At 37.8% G+C, this 16,682-nt stretch overlaps 2 protein-coding genes across 3 annotated transcripts in view; both read left to right on the top strand.

The window, feature by feature from the left end:
- Positions 1-8,444: 8,444 nt before the first annotated feature.
- On the top strand, positions 8,445-9,619 carry LOC127436048 (C-C motif chemokine 22-like). Its single transcript, XM_051689953.1, has 3 exons — positions 8,445-8,660; positions 8,928-9,051; positions 9,171-9,619. Exons 1-3 carry the CDS (start codon positions 8,597-8,599, stop codon positions 9,277-9,279), a joined length of 297 nt encoding a protein of 98 aa, XP_051545913.1. The 5' UTR covers positions 8,445-8,596; the 3' UTR covers positions 9,280-9,619.
- Positions 9,620-10,982: 1,363 nt separating this feature from the next.
- The window catches only part of LOC127435982 (septin-7-like), a 37,840-nt gene continuing 32,140 nt past the window's right edge, over positions 10,983-16,682 (top strand). Inside the window, exons 1-2 of one of the 2 annotated variants that reach the window (XM_051689845.1) lie at positions 10,983-11,278; positions 15,688-15,784. In XM_051689845.1, the coding sequence (XP_051545805.1) occupies positions 11,240-11,278; positions 15,688-15,784 (136 nt within the window). In that variant the 5' untranslated portion in view covers positions 10,983-11,239. Of the gene's footprint in view, positions 11,279-15,684; positions 15,785-16,682 lie in introns of both variants that reach the window. The other variant, XM_051689844.1, reaches the window with a different exon arrangement.

Below are 16,682 nucleotides of genomic sequence, written 5' to 3'. Positions count from 1 at the left end.
AACAATCTAGGATGACCATCCGTCCACTTTTTTTGGACCTGAACAAAGTGAACAAATATTTGTAGAGCAACCTCTGTATGTGACCTGTAAAGCTGGCACTTGCATGTCAATGGAAAAAAAGTCAGAAAATACAATGAGCATGAACCCAGGTGAGGGGAGAAACAAGCCCTGAGTCTTTATTCACATATTATCCACACTAAATATTATGTGACAAGAACAAAAGATGCCAGCCCAAGGAGAGTTTGTCATAAAAATGTGATCTTTAGGGAAGTAGGCTACACCTGGCCACAGCGAGACTGAAAAGTGTAACATATAGTATAAAAATGTTTTTTTAATGGCGTCTGATCTTTTTTTATTTCATTTTATAGTTGTATTTATTTTAAGTCCAATATTAACTGTATTAATGTTACTATTCATTAAATGTATTAAATACATTTAATTTATTTAAACACATTAAATGTATTTAATTAATACATTAATTTATAAATGTCATTAGTGTAAATTTTGTTATTAATATTATTGGTTTGATTGTAACATTAAAACAAATATATTGCCTCATTAAGTAGCTTCAATGTGGCTAGCTACTTTTTGATAGTAACTTGTAGTGTAGCTAACTATATTTTTTCAAAAGAGTAGCTTGACTGTAGCTTAACTATTATTATTATGAATAGCTTGTAGCTTGTCAAACTACAGTTTCAAAGTAGCTTCCCCAACACTAGCAGCCAGTGTGAATTAATAAAATGGGATTGTGACTTTAAAAACTTAAAATAAATTACAAAATGAATTTCAAATAATTTTACTGACCATTTTTGACACTTGTAAATAAGAGCTAGGCATTTGAAAATGATACCCTTTATAGTCCATGATCATGTACCTATTGTATAAATTATGCATAGTACATAGGTCATGTATTTAAGGAAATAAAGAAATAAATAAAAACAGATTTGGGGATTAAATTATATAAAATAATAATAATAATAATAATAATAATAATACATTATTGTGGTCTAGAGAATGATTTGCTGATACAGTAATTAGAAAAGGATTTACTTATAGAATTTGTCCCAATATGTCACAAAATTCCTCATTTACTGCTGAGTAAGTCAAACTTGACAACTGCAGGAAACAGCTCATTGTTTTCCTGGAGAATGTTTTCAGTGAATTAAAAACATAAGACTGGACCTGTTCTTACAACACTGAGAAGTAAAACAGAAAGTAGAAAAAGGATGTGGAAAAGGAAAAGCAAAAGCTAAAAAACACATTTTACAATATGCTGATACTCAGAAGTACATTATCAGGAATATCTCCCTCAGTGAGTAAGCTATAGAACTAAGATAATAATAAAAAATAAAAAATACTTTCTTTACACAGATTTTATTAACTAACAGTATTACTGTAATAAAATGGGGGAAAGTTGTGAAACTAAGTAACATTTCAGCAGGATTTATTTGCTCTAATATCTGAGACAGTGAGACCTACAGTACATAATTAATATAAAACAGTTAATCTTAAAAAAATTGAACTACTAGTTTAAACCACAACCGTTTTTATACAGTATGTACAGCAGTCTATTATCAAGTTTTAGATATTATGACAAGAACTTTCTGTATTTTTGCATATTCAGGATTTAATTTACATGCTGAATGTTGAATATATACTGTATACATTAGGGTCAAAAAGTCTGAGACCACTAGTAAAAAAAAAAAAAAATGCATTTAAATTTTCAGCATCAACATCATTTAAAAATCAATAGTTTTCCATTTCAGATTCAGTTGTAGTTTACACTGGATTTATGCTCAGCTCAGCACAGGCATACATTCTTCCATCATTGCTGATTGCGCTGTCATCTTCCGGTACACCTTGACAATTTCATTTGCACTACTGCATCCTGCTGTGCTCAACATGTATTTATTGGCACTCTTGACATCACTCTGTAGTTCTTGTGCACTGTATAGTGTATATTCTATTATATTGTATTGGATATCATATTGTATATCTTATTGTATATCTTATTGTATATTGTATCTGTCATTGAGCCTATCAGTGTTTTGTATTAGCCTATGTGAATTGTACATATGTATGTCGAATTACACTGCATTGTTATGGAGCATCCACTAAGATTTTCACCATCTGTACACTTGTGGTTATGATGTTGTGACAATAAAGTGATTTAATTACACGTGCAGAGATTCTGCATGTACTGTGTTATTATGAAGAAAGGGGCTCTGTGGAGAAAACACACTGTCACAGAGAACTACTGTACAGCAGTGAAACTCAAAATGCTCAAGTGATGTAAACTACAGTGATAACAGTATTTTGGTTTTTGGTATCAGTTTTTGGTATGACTGATAAGATATTAATTGGGGAAAACTGAAAAGGAGATAGACCATTATTCATACAGATCTAAGCCAGCTAGTGGCTGAGAAGAGTAGCATGGATTTAATGAGTGCTCTTAAAAGGATAGTTCACCCAAAAATGAAAATTCTCTCATCATTTACCCTCATGCCATCCCAGATGTGTACAGCTTTCTTCTGCAGTACACAAAGATTTTTAGAAGATATTTTAGCTCTGTAGGTCCATACACTGCAAGTGAATGGTCACCAGACCTTTCAAGCTCCAAAAATCACATCAAGGCGTAATCCATACGACACCAGTGATTTAATATCAGAATCAGCTTTATTGCCAAGTATGCTTACACATACAAGGAATTTGTCTAGGTGACAGGAGCTTCCAGTGTACAACAATACAAAAACAATACAAAAACAGCAGCAAGACATAGATAATAATAAAAAATAAAAAATAATTATACACATACGTACATACACACACAGACACACACACACACATACATACATACACACATACACATACGTAGTGCAAATCTAATACCTGTTATCTGTTATGTACAGTGCAAAATACAAATCTGTTATGTACAGTGCACATTTTCTTTTTTTTTTTTTTCTTTTTTTTTTAGAGGAATGAAATGGCAGAAGAGGTTGGATGTGTTGTGTAAATATAAAAAAAGACTAAACTGTGTATTGCACATAGTTATTGCTCAATGGGGCAATTTAACTGTTCATGAGATAGATAGCCTGAGGGAAAAAACTGTTCCTGTGCCTGACGGTTCTGGTGCTCAGAGCTCTGAAGCGTTGGCCAGAAGGCAACAGTTCAAAAAGGTAATGGGCAGGGTGAGTGGGGTTCAGAGTGATTTTTCCAGCCTTTTTCCTCACTCTGGAAGTGTATAGTTCTTGAAGGGGAGGCAGGGGGCAACCAATAATCCTCTCAGTAATCCGAACTGTCCTTTGTAGTCTTCTGATGTCTGATTTTATAGCTGAACCAAACCAGACAGTTATTGAAGTGCAGAGGACAGACTCAATGACTGCTGAGTAGAACTGTATCAGCAGCACCTGTGGCAGGTTGAACTTCCTCAGTTGACAAAGGAAGTACAACCTCTGCTGGGCCTTTTTCACAGTGGAGTCAATGTGTGTCTCCCACTTCAGGTCCTGTGAGATGGTAGTGCCCAGGAACCTGAATGACTCTGCTGCCACAGTGCTGTTTAGAATGGTGAGGGGGGTCAGTGTTGGGGTGTTCCTCCTAAAGTCCACAATCATCTCCACCATTTTGAGCGTGTTCAGCTCAAGGTTGTTTTGACTGCACCAGACAGCCAGCTGTTCAACCTCCCTGCTGCATGCAGACTCATCGTCATCCTTGGCGATGCAGTCATTGGTGTAGAGGGAGAAGAGTAGTGGGGAGAGCACACATCCCTGGGGGGCACCAGTGCTGATTGTACAGGTGCTGGAAGTTAGTTTCCCCTGTCTCACAAGCTGCTGCCTGTCCATCAGAAAGCTGGTAATCCACTGACAGATAGGCATGGGAACAGAGAGTTGGTGTAATTTATTCTGGAGTATAGCTGGGATGATGGTGTTAAAAACCAAACTGAAGTCCATAAAAAGGATCCTTGCATATGTCCCTGGTCTGTCCAGATGTTGCAGGATATGATGTAATCCCATGTTGACTGCATCATCCACAGACCTGTTTGCTTGATAAGCAAATTGAAGTGTATCTAGAAAGGGTCCAGTGATGTTCTTCAGGTGGGCCAACACCAGTCTCTCAAATGATTTCATGACCACAGACGTCAGGGCAACAGGTCTGTAGTCATTAAGTCCTGTGATTTTTGGTTTCTTTGGGACAGGAATAATGACTGAGCGTTTGAAGCAGCATGGGACTTCACACTGCTCCAGTGATCTATTGAAGATCTGTGTGAAGATTGGGGCCAGCTGGTTAGCACAGGATCGAAGACACGCTGGTGAGACGCCATCTGGGCCTGAAGCTTTCCTCGTCTTTTGTTTCCGAAAGACCAGCTCACATCATCTTCACAGCTCTTAAGTGTAGGTTGAGTAGCAGGAGGAGGAGGAGGGGGGTTGCAGGAGGTGTTGGTGTTTGTGTGAAGTGAAGGTCAGAGTGGGTGTGGGGTGTGAGATTGGGCCTTTCAAATCTGCAGTAGAACACATTCAGGTCATCAGCCAGTTGTTGGTCCACCACAGGGTTGGGGGTAGGAGTCTTGTAATTTGTGAGTTGTTTCATGCCACTCCACACTGATGCAGGGTTGTTGGCTGAAAACTTGTTTTTCATCTTCTCAGAGTATCTTCTTTTAGCCACTCTGATTTCCTTGTTCAGTGTGTTCCTGGCCTGATTGTACAAGACTTTATTCCCACCCCTGTAAGCATCCTTTTTGGCCTGACGAAGCTGCCTGAGCTCTGCTGTAAATCACGGTTTGTCGTTGTTGAACTTTAAATAAGTCCTAGTAGGAATGCACATATCCTCACAGAAACTGATATATGATGTAACAGTATCTGTGAACTCATCCAGGTCTGTGGCTGCAGCCTCAAAAACACTTCAATCCGTGCAATCAAAGCAGGCTTGTAGTTCCCGCTCTGCTTCATTGGTCCATCTCTTTAGAGTCCTTACTACTGGCTTGGTTGATTTTAATTTCTGCCTGTAGGTTGGAAGAAGATGAACCAGACAGTGATCAGAGAGTCCCAAATCTGCTCTAGGGACAGAGCGATATGCATCCTTTATTGTTGTGTAACAATGATCCAGTGTGCTGTTTGTATTTGGGCAGTTCACGTGTAAGATTTGCTTTGTTAAAATCCCCAAGAATAATAATAACTGAGTCCGGGTATTGTTGTTCTGTGTCTGTGATTTGATCAGTCAGCTGTTACAGTGCTGTGTTCACACACGCGTTTGGCGCGATATACACACTCACCAGAATAAACGAGGAAAACTCCCGCAGCGAGTAGAACGGCTTACAGTTAATAAAGAGCGCTTCCAAATTAGTACAGCACATCCTCTTTAATGTTGTTACATCTGTACACCAACTTTCACTGATGTAAAAGCATGTTCCACTGCCTCTCGTTTTCCCCATTAACTCCGCGATGCGATCCGCTCTGAACAGCTGAAAGCCAGGCAGATGTAACGCGCTGTCCGGAATGGCTTCACTCAGCCAGGTTTCTGTGTAGCACAAGGCAGCAGAGTTTGAAAAGTCCTTGTTTGTATGGGTGAGGAGATGTAACTCATCTGTTTTGTTAGGAAGAGAGTGGAGATTCGCTAGATGAATGCTCGGCAGCATTGTTCGAAAGCCACGCCGACGGAGCCTGACCAGCGCGCCTGCTCGTCTCCCTCACCTGCATCTCATAGCGCGTTTAAACAACACAGCTGCACCTCCGACTAAAATGTCCAGCAAAACATCAGAATATTCAAAAACCAGGAAAAGGTTGTCTGGTATTTGCTGCAGAATGTTCAGCAGTTCATCCCTGGTAAAACTGACTGTAAAAATATTACTAAACACAAGACAAACAAACAAAAACAACAAAAGAACTGAAGAGCTACACACCGAGGCAGCCATCCGCAGCGCCATCTTGATTAATTTATGACTTCAGAAGCAATATAATAGGTGTGGGCGAGAAACAGATCAATATTTAAGTCATTTTTTTACTATAAATCTCTGCTTTCACTTTCACATTCTCAAAGTTAAAGTGGAGATTTATAGTAAAAAGGATTGAAATATTGATCTGTTTCTTAAGCAAGGTGATTGCATTACTTCTGAAGATGTGGATTAAACCACTGGAGTCATATGGATTACTTTTCCTTGATGTTATTTATAGAGCTTGAAAGGTCTGGTCACCATTCACTTGCAGTGTATGGACCTACAGAGCGAAGATATTTTTCAAAATATCGCTGTTTGTGTTCTGCAGAAGAAAGAAAGTCATAAACATCTGGGATGGCATGAGGGTAAATGATGAGAGAATTTTCAATTTTGGGTGAACTATACCTTTAATTGAGTCAGCAACATTTGAAAAAAGTTGAATGTACTTATTATCTTGGTGGCAGGCAATCTGTTATTGTCATTCCTTCTAGTCTCGTTGGACAACCTAATACCCAGTTGTCACGATCAGAGGGAATGATGAGGCTCAGGGCCCAAGCGCAGAGTTATAAAAAACAAAGGATTTATTAATATAACAAAAAGGGCAAAAACAAACCAAAACTCCCACAAGGGGAAAAACAAACATAAACAACCCCATAGGGGAAAACAAATAAACCAGGGCTGGGGCAGAAGGCAGCGGGGAACAGGACTGACCGGAACGGGTTGGGAATAACAGGATCAAAGCGAGACAACAGACAGGTAAGACCAACTAGAATAAACAAGCACACAAGACTGGAAACAAGATGAACTGGCATTGGACAGCAAACACACGAGAGAAATCAACAGGTTAACAAGACAGGGCAGGTGTGACTAATAAACTAATAATGGACAAACAAGGAGGCGGGGTATGACATAAGACACAGAGACATGCAGCAATACAGAAACAAAACAATCCCACATGCTCTCACAAGACAACAAAACACCCGAATGGCATGAGCGCACATCGCCAAGACAATAAGGCAATATACGCCCATGCCAACCGGCAAATATGACATGCATAGCAACCCCAAACAAAGCGATGCCACGCATTCTCACACAAAACAAAACCTGAGCGTACATTGCGAGGCAAACGCCATGTGATGCACGCAACAGGCAACAAAAAAAAGACAGGACACCTGTGCGAGAATTCTGCCACACACCTGACACCTCAGACTGAAGTGACCTAACCTAAGCACAACATGAAGACAGCTCATGACCAGGGCACGCAGCGCAAAGCGAGAGACAGACATAGATTATTGACGAGAGTGCATGCCACCAAGATGTCAAGCACAATGCACTCACCCCAATACAGGACAAGACATGGAACATGAGTGTCCGGATCCCGACACCAAAACAGAAACCGAACCAGACAGAAGTTGTCAGGATCCAGACATCATGCTCCAGACATAAAACAAGACCAACCGAAAACACAAGACAGACATGAGACGATAATGCCACGGTCCCATCAGACAAAAACCCAGAATGACAGAGTGAAAAGGCCGTGACACCGGTAGTAGCAATGTCTCTACTATTTGCAAATTAAAAGACTTCCTGTACTTAGAAAAAATAATCTGACAACAACCTGACAGCTTTGAAAATCAGAACTTTCTAGTGAAAATTCTTTGATTTGTGTAATGTAGCAAGACAAGTGATAGATTTAGGAAAAAATTAGCCAAATAAGAACAGATTTTCACCTTTTAAAAAATAAAAAAGGTGGCAAATAATGTCCAAAATAAATAAATAAATAAATCTTGAGGCAATAAGCAAATCATGACAATGGTCAAAAATAAACTATGCCTCTAAACACAATATAAATCCTGCCCCTGAGACGTAACAAAGACATACAACCTTTGCTTCAAACAAGGATAATTAAATAATGTACATAGTACATAATGTACATATTTGATATTGATTAATATACAGCGAAGTGCCCCAAAAACTCTTTTGCTCTTTTTGCCTCTCACATTTTGATGTTAATTTTGAGTTGCTTGATCCCCTTATGCTCACCCCATTCCTACTCCTTCATCCCTATTATATATTCAGAATAGCGAATCACATTAGATCTGCATTTGTTTTATTTAACTGAATTAGCACATAAATATGTAGGATAATTGTACAAATAAAATAAATAAAAAAATTAAAATGTCAAAGCTTTTTTAACAAGTTACAACCATGTAGTGTCTTTGTAATTAATGTTGTATACTTGCAAGTTGCAAAACTGAGCATATTTGAAAGCTAAGGATACATTTGCTGTCTTGGGCTATGTTAATCCGTGTGAGGCCATTTTAATATTAAAAGACATTTTAATATAAATGGGTATTTACAGGAAATGGGTATTTGCCTGATAGGGGATTTACGTGCAACGTACTGTGTATAGTATTAGCTGATCTGCATGTTTGACACAAATAGAGCCATGTCTCAAAAAAGAAGAAGTTAGAGATGATATCAGTCATAGTGTTGTCTTATACTTAGAAGAGACAGGCGTGACTGGTCCAGAGAATCAACATATAGGGGATTTCTTTCAGCACAAGAGCTTATTCACTATCTCTATATGGGGCACTGTTCATTCACTCTACAAGCAACTCTTTGCACATCAAGTCTGCTCTCTCTGTAGTGGTGTATGATACCTGGAGAATGAGGACTGTGTCTTCAGTGCTGTTTCTGATGATGTGCTGTGCTCTGCAACTTACCTCGGCTGGTAAGTGTCTGGTTCTGTCACAGATACTTGTTTTAACGTTAAAAGAAGAAACTTTTTTGTGACTTACTGTTAATGTGAAGAGTAGCTTATTACAGTAAATTGATTTAATTGATGTGAAGAGTAGGCTACATTAATGTACAGGACTTCAAAATGAGATAATTGCTTCTGTCAGCAACAGTTTTTTTATGCCATGTTGTGCTGTTGCTATTTGCAATGATGTGTTTGTTAAATCACACATATAAATGGTTTGAACCTTTAATTTTTCAGGTCCTGTTGCACTTGAGACAGCACAAAGAAACTGCTGCTCAGAGGCAGCCACATTCATTATACCTCTGAAACAGCTGGAGTCTTATTATTGGACAAGTAGCAGTTGCCTCACCAGTCATATTGTGTGAGTATCCCCTAGATACCCATTTTTAGATGTACAGCTATACTGATACTATTACTACAATTGTTTAGTATTTACTGATATCAGTTTTGCTGTAAGGATTTGTCTCTCATTTGCTGTAGGTTCATAACCAAAGCTAAGGAAATCTGTGTGAACCCTAATGACAAGTGGGTCAAGCGGGCCATCAACCACATGAACAAATTGAACAGTGCTTCAAAATCACCCCAGTAAAAATGGAAGAAATTAGCTGAAGTTTCTACATACAAGCACAAAATTATGAATTGTATTGTATTGTAACATTTCAGTGTTTTCTATGTTTAAAAATAAATGTATTGTTAATATATTATTCCAATGTGTTAATTTCATCATCTATATGTCAGTAATAAAGTTTTTTTTAATCAAAAGTAAACTTTAATTGAGCTTTGTTATTATTACTAATTCTAATACCACTATACAATAAATTCAGATAAGATGCAGTTATATTTTGATCCTGTATCCACACACTGTTTTCTTTTTTTTCTCAAATCCATTTTGAAATCTAGTTCTCATCACAGACACAGTGTGTAACTGTGTTTACAATCACTTGAGATGCACGTCTATTGGCTTGTAATTATTGTGCTTTAGGCCCATCTGTTGTCATAGGCTATTTAAAACACATTTAATATATTATTATTACCCTGCTGAAAAAAAATAAAAAAAATAAATAAATAAATTAAATAAAAAAATAAAAAAAAAACTGAAATTCTAATGGTTTTCACTACAAATATTACAAGTGTAGAGTGTTTTGGGGCAATAACAGTAGGATTTAATTGTTATTTTGGTGCTTCATTAAAGATATTGCTTGATCCCTCATAGTATTCACAAGACAAAAATGGCACCAATAAAAGCCATAATATTTTTAGTAGAGACCTGCAGGGAACATGATAGTTTCCATTAAAACCATTAGAATTTCAGCATGGTATTATTATTACTATCATTATTGGTGTTATTATTTATTACTTCTAAAAAGTGCACTTAAAGGGATTGTTCACCCAAAAATTAACACTTCTGTTGAACAAACATGAAGATTTTTAGAAGAATATTTCAGCTCTGTAGGTCCATACAATGCAAGTGAGTGGGTACCAAAATTTTACATTTCAAAATGCACATAAAGGCAGCATAAAAGCAATCCGTATTACTCCAGTGGTTAAATCTGTTTCCTCAGAAGCAGTATGATAAGTATGGGTGAGAAACATCAATATTTAAGTCCGTTTTTATCATAAATTCTCCTCCCTGCCCAGGTGGTGGCGATATGCACAAGGAATACAAATTGCCAAAAACAAAAGAAGAAGAATGTGAAAGTGAAAGTGGAGATTGATAGTAAAGAGAGACTTAAATATTGATCTGTTTCTCACCCAGACCTATTATACCACTTCAGAAGGTATGGATTTAACCACTGGAGTCTTATGGATTACTTTTATGCTGCCTTAATGTCCTTTTGGTGCTTTAATTTTTTGTTACACTTTCGCTTCCATTGTGAGGACCTTCAGAGCTGAAATATTTTTGTAAAAATCTTAATTTGTGTTCAGCAGAAGAAAGAAAGTCATACACATCTGGGATGGCATTAAGGTGAGTAAAAGATGAGAGAAGTTTCATTTTTGGGTGTACTATCCCTTTAACAACTACTATTTCAACAGTCCACAAGAGGTCACTCGTACATTATCTCAGAGCACAGGAATCCCCTCAGTATCGTATGTAAAACATTAAAATATCACTCTTTTTCTGTCTAAAAACTTGATGTTGATATAAATGTTCTCATTCTTTCTCCGTCCTCGTAATTGGCATTACAAATACCACAATTCATTGTAGAAACCAGTGAGCCAATCGAACGCGTGGGCGGATCGTATTCTATGACATCACGATAAGCGGCCAGTCTTTAACCAATAGGCGTTTAACTCTCTCAGAGGAGCACAATCGCCTTTCATGCTCGCCACATTGTAACAAATTGTTTTTTTTTCTCCCGGCCGATGTTCGCGCGCGGAGGGTTTGCTCTATATCATTCATTTAGACTAGATCACAATTACTCAGAATCGGTTGCATTCAATTCGAATCCAGGGTTCATCAGCGCTTTTGCACTCGATCGTTTTGGAGTCGACTCATCCTTTTATGCCTGATCTATTCAGATTCAGAGTGGGTGTTGTCACAGGACAGTATGATCGAGAGACCCGACTCAGCTGTTTCTAGCGTTGCAGTGAGTACATTTCATGCGTTTTCCCTAATTTTGTCTGAAAAAAAAAAAAGCTTCCAAAACATGTCAAATTGGTTTGTACAGCAAGCTTATTTAATCGTGGTTTTGCATGGGGGGCAACGCCCCCCCCCGATTACCTATACGTGGTCCATTACTTGATGCACAGAGAGCTCACTGCTTTTATCTACTATTGATTAACTAAAGTGCGCCTCTGGCTGAATTGTGTTATACGTGCCTTAGTTCATGTAATATACAGCCTTGTAAAGTTCAATATGTTGATAACCAGGCATTAAGGCCGATAGACAGGAGTGTGTTTCTCGGGGTAGTTGAGCAGCTGATAGCTGTTGGTGAAGTAAATAAGAATGACAGGCTATGCATGATGCGCTGCTCTCTTGCAGTGAGGAGTGAGTGGATATGCATTTCAATGGGGTTAGAGAAAACTGCAGCCAGAACTGTCACTGAGCGTAAATAATGGTGCCATTTTAGGATATTTGGGACATTTTGGGATTTAAAATAGTGCCAATGTGGATATAGTTATTATTATTATTATTATTATTATTATTTGCAAGAAACATTCCTAAACTATTGGGAAATATTCTGAATCGCATCCAAAAGAATAGTGTTGTTCCTTATCTTGGATTCAGAGTAGCCCCAAAAGTATTTGTACACATGCCACACTTAAACATGTATAAATGCCATTGTATTTGATAAAACATATCAAACCAAGTGGCATTTTATTAGAAAGAAAGCACAAGCACACTTTAAAGCTAAACATTTGGCAGAAAAGACCTTTGTTAGGTTTTATGTGATTACATTTTATATATATATATATATATATTAGTATTTTGACACTTTCTGGTTGTCAAACGTTAGATAAACATGTCTACAATGTGTTGAACCAAACATGAGGTGAAATGACTTCATACATCCACTAAAAATGACCTGGAGACCAGCTGGTTAAAAAGTGAAGTTAGAGCAAGACAAGATTTGATGCCAGATTCTTCTTTGATACTTTGTGATATTTAATTCAATCCTATTCATACGTTAAAGGGATAGTTCACCCAGAAATGAAAATTCTCTCATCATTTATTCGCCCTCATGCAATCCTAGATGTGTATGACTTTCTTCTGCTGAACATAAACAAAGAATATTTCTGCTCTGTAGGTCCTCTCAGTGCAAGTGAATGGTGACCAAAACTTTGAAGCTCCAAAAAGCACATAAAGGCAGCATTAATATAATGCATAAGAATCCAGTGGTTAAATCTATATCTTCAGAAGCGATATGATAGGTGTGGGTGAGAAACAGATCAATATGAAAGTCCTGTTTTACTATCAATCACTTTCACTTTAGCATTCGCATTCTTCAAGCATGTCACCCTACTGAGCAGGGAGGAGACATCTGTTTCTCACCCCCATTGCGCTATAAATGAACAAACAGTTGGCACATCGTAATTTGTGCTTAAATCCATTTGCTGCATTTGTGAGTATGACAGAAAGCATAAACATAACTTTAGCCTACCTAGTCATTACATATCATATAAAACTACAATAAATCTGGTGTTTTTATGAAACAGGGGCTATAATTTATTATCCTGTATACTGTATTTTCCACTTACATCATCTTCGCAATGATGTAAGTGGAAATATAGTATACAGGATTTTCATCTCCGCAAATTCTGTGGAATGGTGCTCACGGAGATGGTGCTTAAGGTTTGAAGTGTTTCCCGCCTGAGCCGATCTTTTTTTGCGACAAAATTTACAGACTGGGTAACCATCAACATTAATGGTGCCTCATGGGTCTTTAACATACCCAAAGTAATCCCAGACAGCAGACTTCAACCGCTTTGGAAATAAAGGTTCAGGATCGGACATGTCTGAATGATGCGCTCGTGCTGCACTCATGCTGCGCTCTTGTGCTGCACTTCTGATGTGCTTGTGATGCGCTGTGCTCGCGACACCTGCATGTTGCCTTTAAAATTGAGTGACAGTCGAATGTAACATGAGGAAGGTGCAATTTAAAGATGTTTTATCTCGCCAAGTTTATATAATGCTGTAAATGTTTCCAATTCTGTCTTAATTAAACCGATTTGGATTTTAGAAAAGTTCTGAAAAAAATCTGTCTTTATATTCATGCAATACCTTCAATGAGAATATTTCAATGGTATAATAACCGTCCGTTTTAAAACCGAGGTATATTGTGAAACCTTGAAATCATTACATTCCAAATTCAGAGTTATGCTTCATCCAGCTGTGTTTGAATGCAAGAGCGTGTTCTCATCTTGTGCTGTCGCTAGTTTCAAGCAAGCCTGGGTCTGGTTTGTTGTCTGTACAGCTGCACGTCGCCTAAACAGCTGGAGTTTAGCTTACTGCCCCTTGCTGAAAACAGGTGCTACTTCAAGCTTGAATTGCTCCGATGGTAGAAATATTCCTTATTACGGTCCGGGGACATGATTAATTGCGTAAATTTATTAACGCTTCATTTTTAGATAGTTAATCACACTGAACGAATGTGTTACATCGACAGCCCTAGTTCAAATGCTTTTTAGGGCCACTCTTTATAGGTCTGTCTGATGATTGTGGACAATGTCCTCATTGCAGCTGTTAATATAGTGTTCAAAGAATGAATGAATTGCAGCACAAGTGTAAAACCTATTCTGAACACCCGCACTGTGCTTTTTGTCACATTTTTTCGCCTACACTTTTTACATCCTTCAATCTGTCCTGATCTTCACTTTGAGGGGTCCTCTTTTGAGAGGAGTTCAAAAATCAATTATTTGATTCACCTATTTGGTCAGATGTTGTGTTGTTTGCTTGGAGTTGGGCCATGACATCAATTTTGCTGTTATGTAAGAGCGTTTCAAGAGTGAAAGCGTGGAAGATGCCCAGAGCACTTCACAGAGCAGCTATTTATAGACTGCTGTATGAATTATATAGTAAAGATTTGGATGAGATGCAAATTGCATTTTGGGCTGTGTGTCCACACGCTGTCAGAGGTATTGAATGAAAGCCGTGTTGAAATCTTATTAGTCATGAAACTGGCCACTCTTATATTATGATGACGGAGAATCATTCTGTCATGTCCCGGAGAGGGTCTTTTGAAAGCATAGTTCATCCCTTTAAAAACCAACCTAAATCACAATGTTGACAGTCACTTGTGCTGCACTGCTGTTTCCCAAAAAGTCTATTGGCATTAGATCCATCTGAGGCCATAAACAGTTAACTGATGCCCTGCTGACTGTAACCCTCCCCCCCTCAATCTCTATCTCTCTACATGATCAGCATGGCCCCTACTAGTCAGTTTTCCATTGGCCTACCATGCATGAGAAACTCACTGCAGCCAAAGCAGAGCGATCAATTGTGTTTGCCTCGCCTAGCATGCGCTTCAGCACTGTGCTTCCGAGAGCATGAGATTAAAAGAGGGAGAGAAAGAAATGGAGGAGTTTGAGAAGGAGAGGGAGAATTTACAGCTGGACAAGGCGCTGGCCATGATCTGGAGCGAAATCCACTGTCTCCATGATGACGTCGAGTTCATGATGGATTTGATACGAAACGTAAATGAGCAACGTGTTAACTCATTTCCTGTGTCTTCCCCTCCAATCTGTCACTCCCCCAGGACACTTTGTCATGGCACCCCCTGTATCCTCCTTCCCCAAATCTCTAAGTGTCAAATAGTTTGTGTTTTGTCAACCTGCTAGTTGGCCAGTGGCTATTTTGGTGTGTCGCTTTCATACGTACTTGATGCAAATCTATTTACTTATGGATCTTTGGTGCAAGTCCGTTGACTTTTTTATGGTCAACATCAAGATTTTAGGTTAAAATGTAAATATACATATATTATATTTTCATTTAAATGCATATTTATTTAACATTTATATTTCTTTTAAACGAAAGTAGATTTAAGTTCTGGTCATTTATTTTAAGATTTACACTACTTTTAATCACCTATTTGCCTTCACTAGTTCATTTTAATTGGTCCTGCTGTGTGGCGAAGTTTTAAAAGTACATCGTGCCATGTAGTCTTCAATTAATAACCTGCATGGCATGCATAATTATAATAGAATTAGCAAAATGCTGTTTAAAATTGTTTTAGATGGCATATGGAATGTTATACTGCAGGAAATATCAACTTCCCAAAAGTATTTCATGTCAACTATCCCTAAAATCCCTCACATTATCAAAAGAGCAAAATTCCATGTTATCCTTAGTTGTGGTTTCCCTGCAAGTAGCATTAGTAGTTATACTGTGCTTAGTCACTATCCATTGTACCTAATGTTAATATTAGCATAGCCTTTCATTTCTGTACTCTGTAAAATCTTCTTAAGGCCCTGTTTAGAGAGGGATGACCATATTGAAGGAGCTATTGGGCTCTTTAATCAGTGGAATGTGGAGTAAATCTGTGTTCTCTTCCAGCAGAGGAATCTGGAGGGATATGTTGGATTCGCCAACCTTCCCAACCAGGTGTACAGGAAGTCTGTGAAGAGGGGGTTCGAGTTTACACTCATGGTTGTTGGTAAGTTGCAAAAATGCTTTTTGTGCTTACCTGTTTGCTGGTAGTTGAGAGGATATGAGATTGTTATTGTATTGTTTTTTTTTTATTATTTTTTTTTTTATAGTGAATAATCTATCCACTATAATTTTTTATAAACATATAAGTGTCAGAATGAATGTATATTTTCAAATGTTTTATTTTTATTTATTTTTTTTTTTTTTTTATCTGCAGTAATAGCTGGACATTATACAGCTACTGTATGTAACATCTTGACAGCCACAAATTCATAAACACTATTTTGAAAAATGATGGCATAATGTGATTTGCTTAACATTTTCAAACCATTCTAACTGATACTTCTTTCCAGCGCTATCACAAGTAAATCTCACAATTTGCCAAAGTCTTATCTATGTTAGCTGCTAAATAACTACAACTTGGTGACATATCAGCTGAATTTGCACATTAATGTTTATTCGCATTATTAATCACAGAGGACCAAATGTTGAACTACAAATGTAAGATTATTTATGTTTTTTTTAGTGACTGACAATTTTGTCAATTGGCCCGAAACTCTCACACTGGCCATTGAGCCACACTTAAGGCCGCTTCTAGCTACTCAAGATCGATTCTGTGCATTGTTGCGTTCCAAAATGTGTTTGCAGTACATAACAAAACACAAGTACGCATTGCATTCTCACTGTTGCCACAAGGGGTGCTATAACGGATATTAGTGTGAACTGTCATCGCTTCTACGGTGGGTTTTCTCTTTCAAGTCAACAACTACTGTCATGGTGGAGCAACAGTTTGAAGAGAATATTGCTGAGCAAGTAAGACTAAAAACACATCCAGGTTAATGAAACAGACTTTAAAAAGGTAACTCTATTGCCCCCTTGAGCACTGAGGTTTGTTACAGCCACAG

This window comes from Myxocyprinus asiaticus, chromosome 46 (genome assembly GCF_019703515.2).
Source record: "Myxocyprinus asiaticus isolate MX2 ecotype Aquarium Trade chromosome 46, UBuf_Myxa_2, whole genome shotgun sequence".
Classification (NCBI taxonomy): Eukaryota; Metazoa; Chordata; class Actinopteri; order Cypriniformes; family Catostomidae; genus Myxocyprinus; species Myxocyprinus asiaticus.
This window is presented reverse-complemented; position numbering and strand designations above follow the sequence as displayed.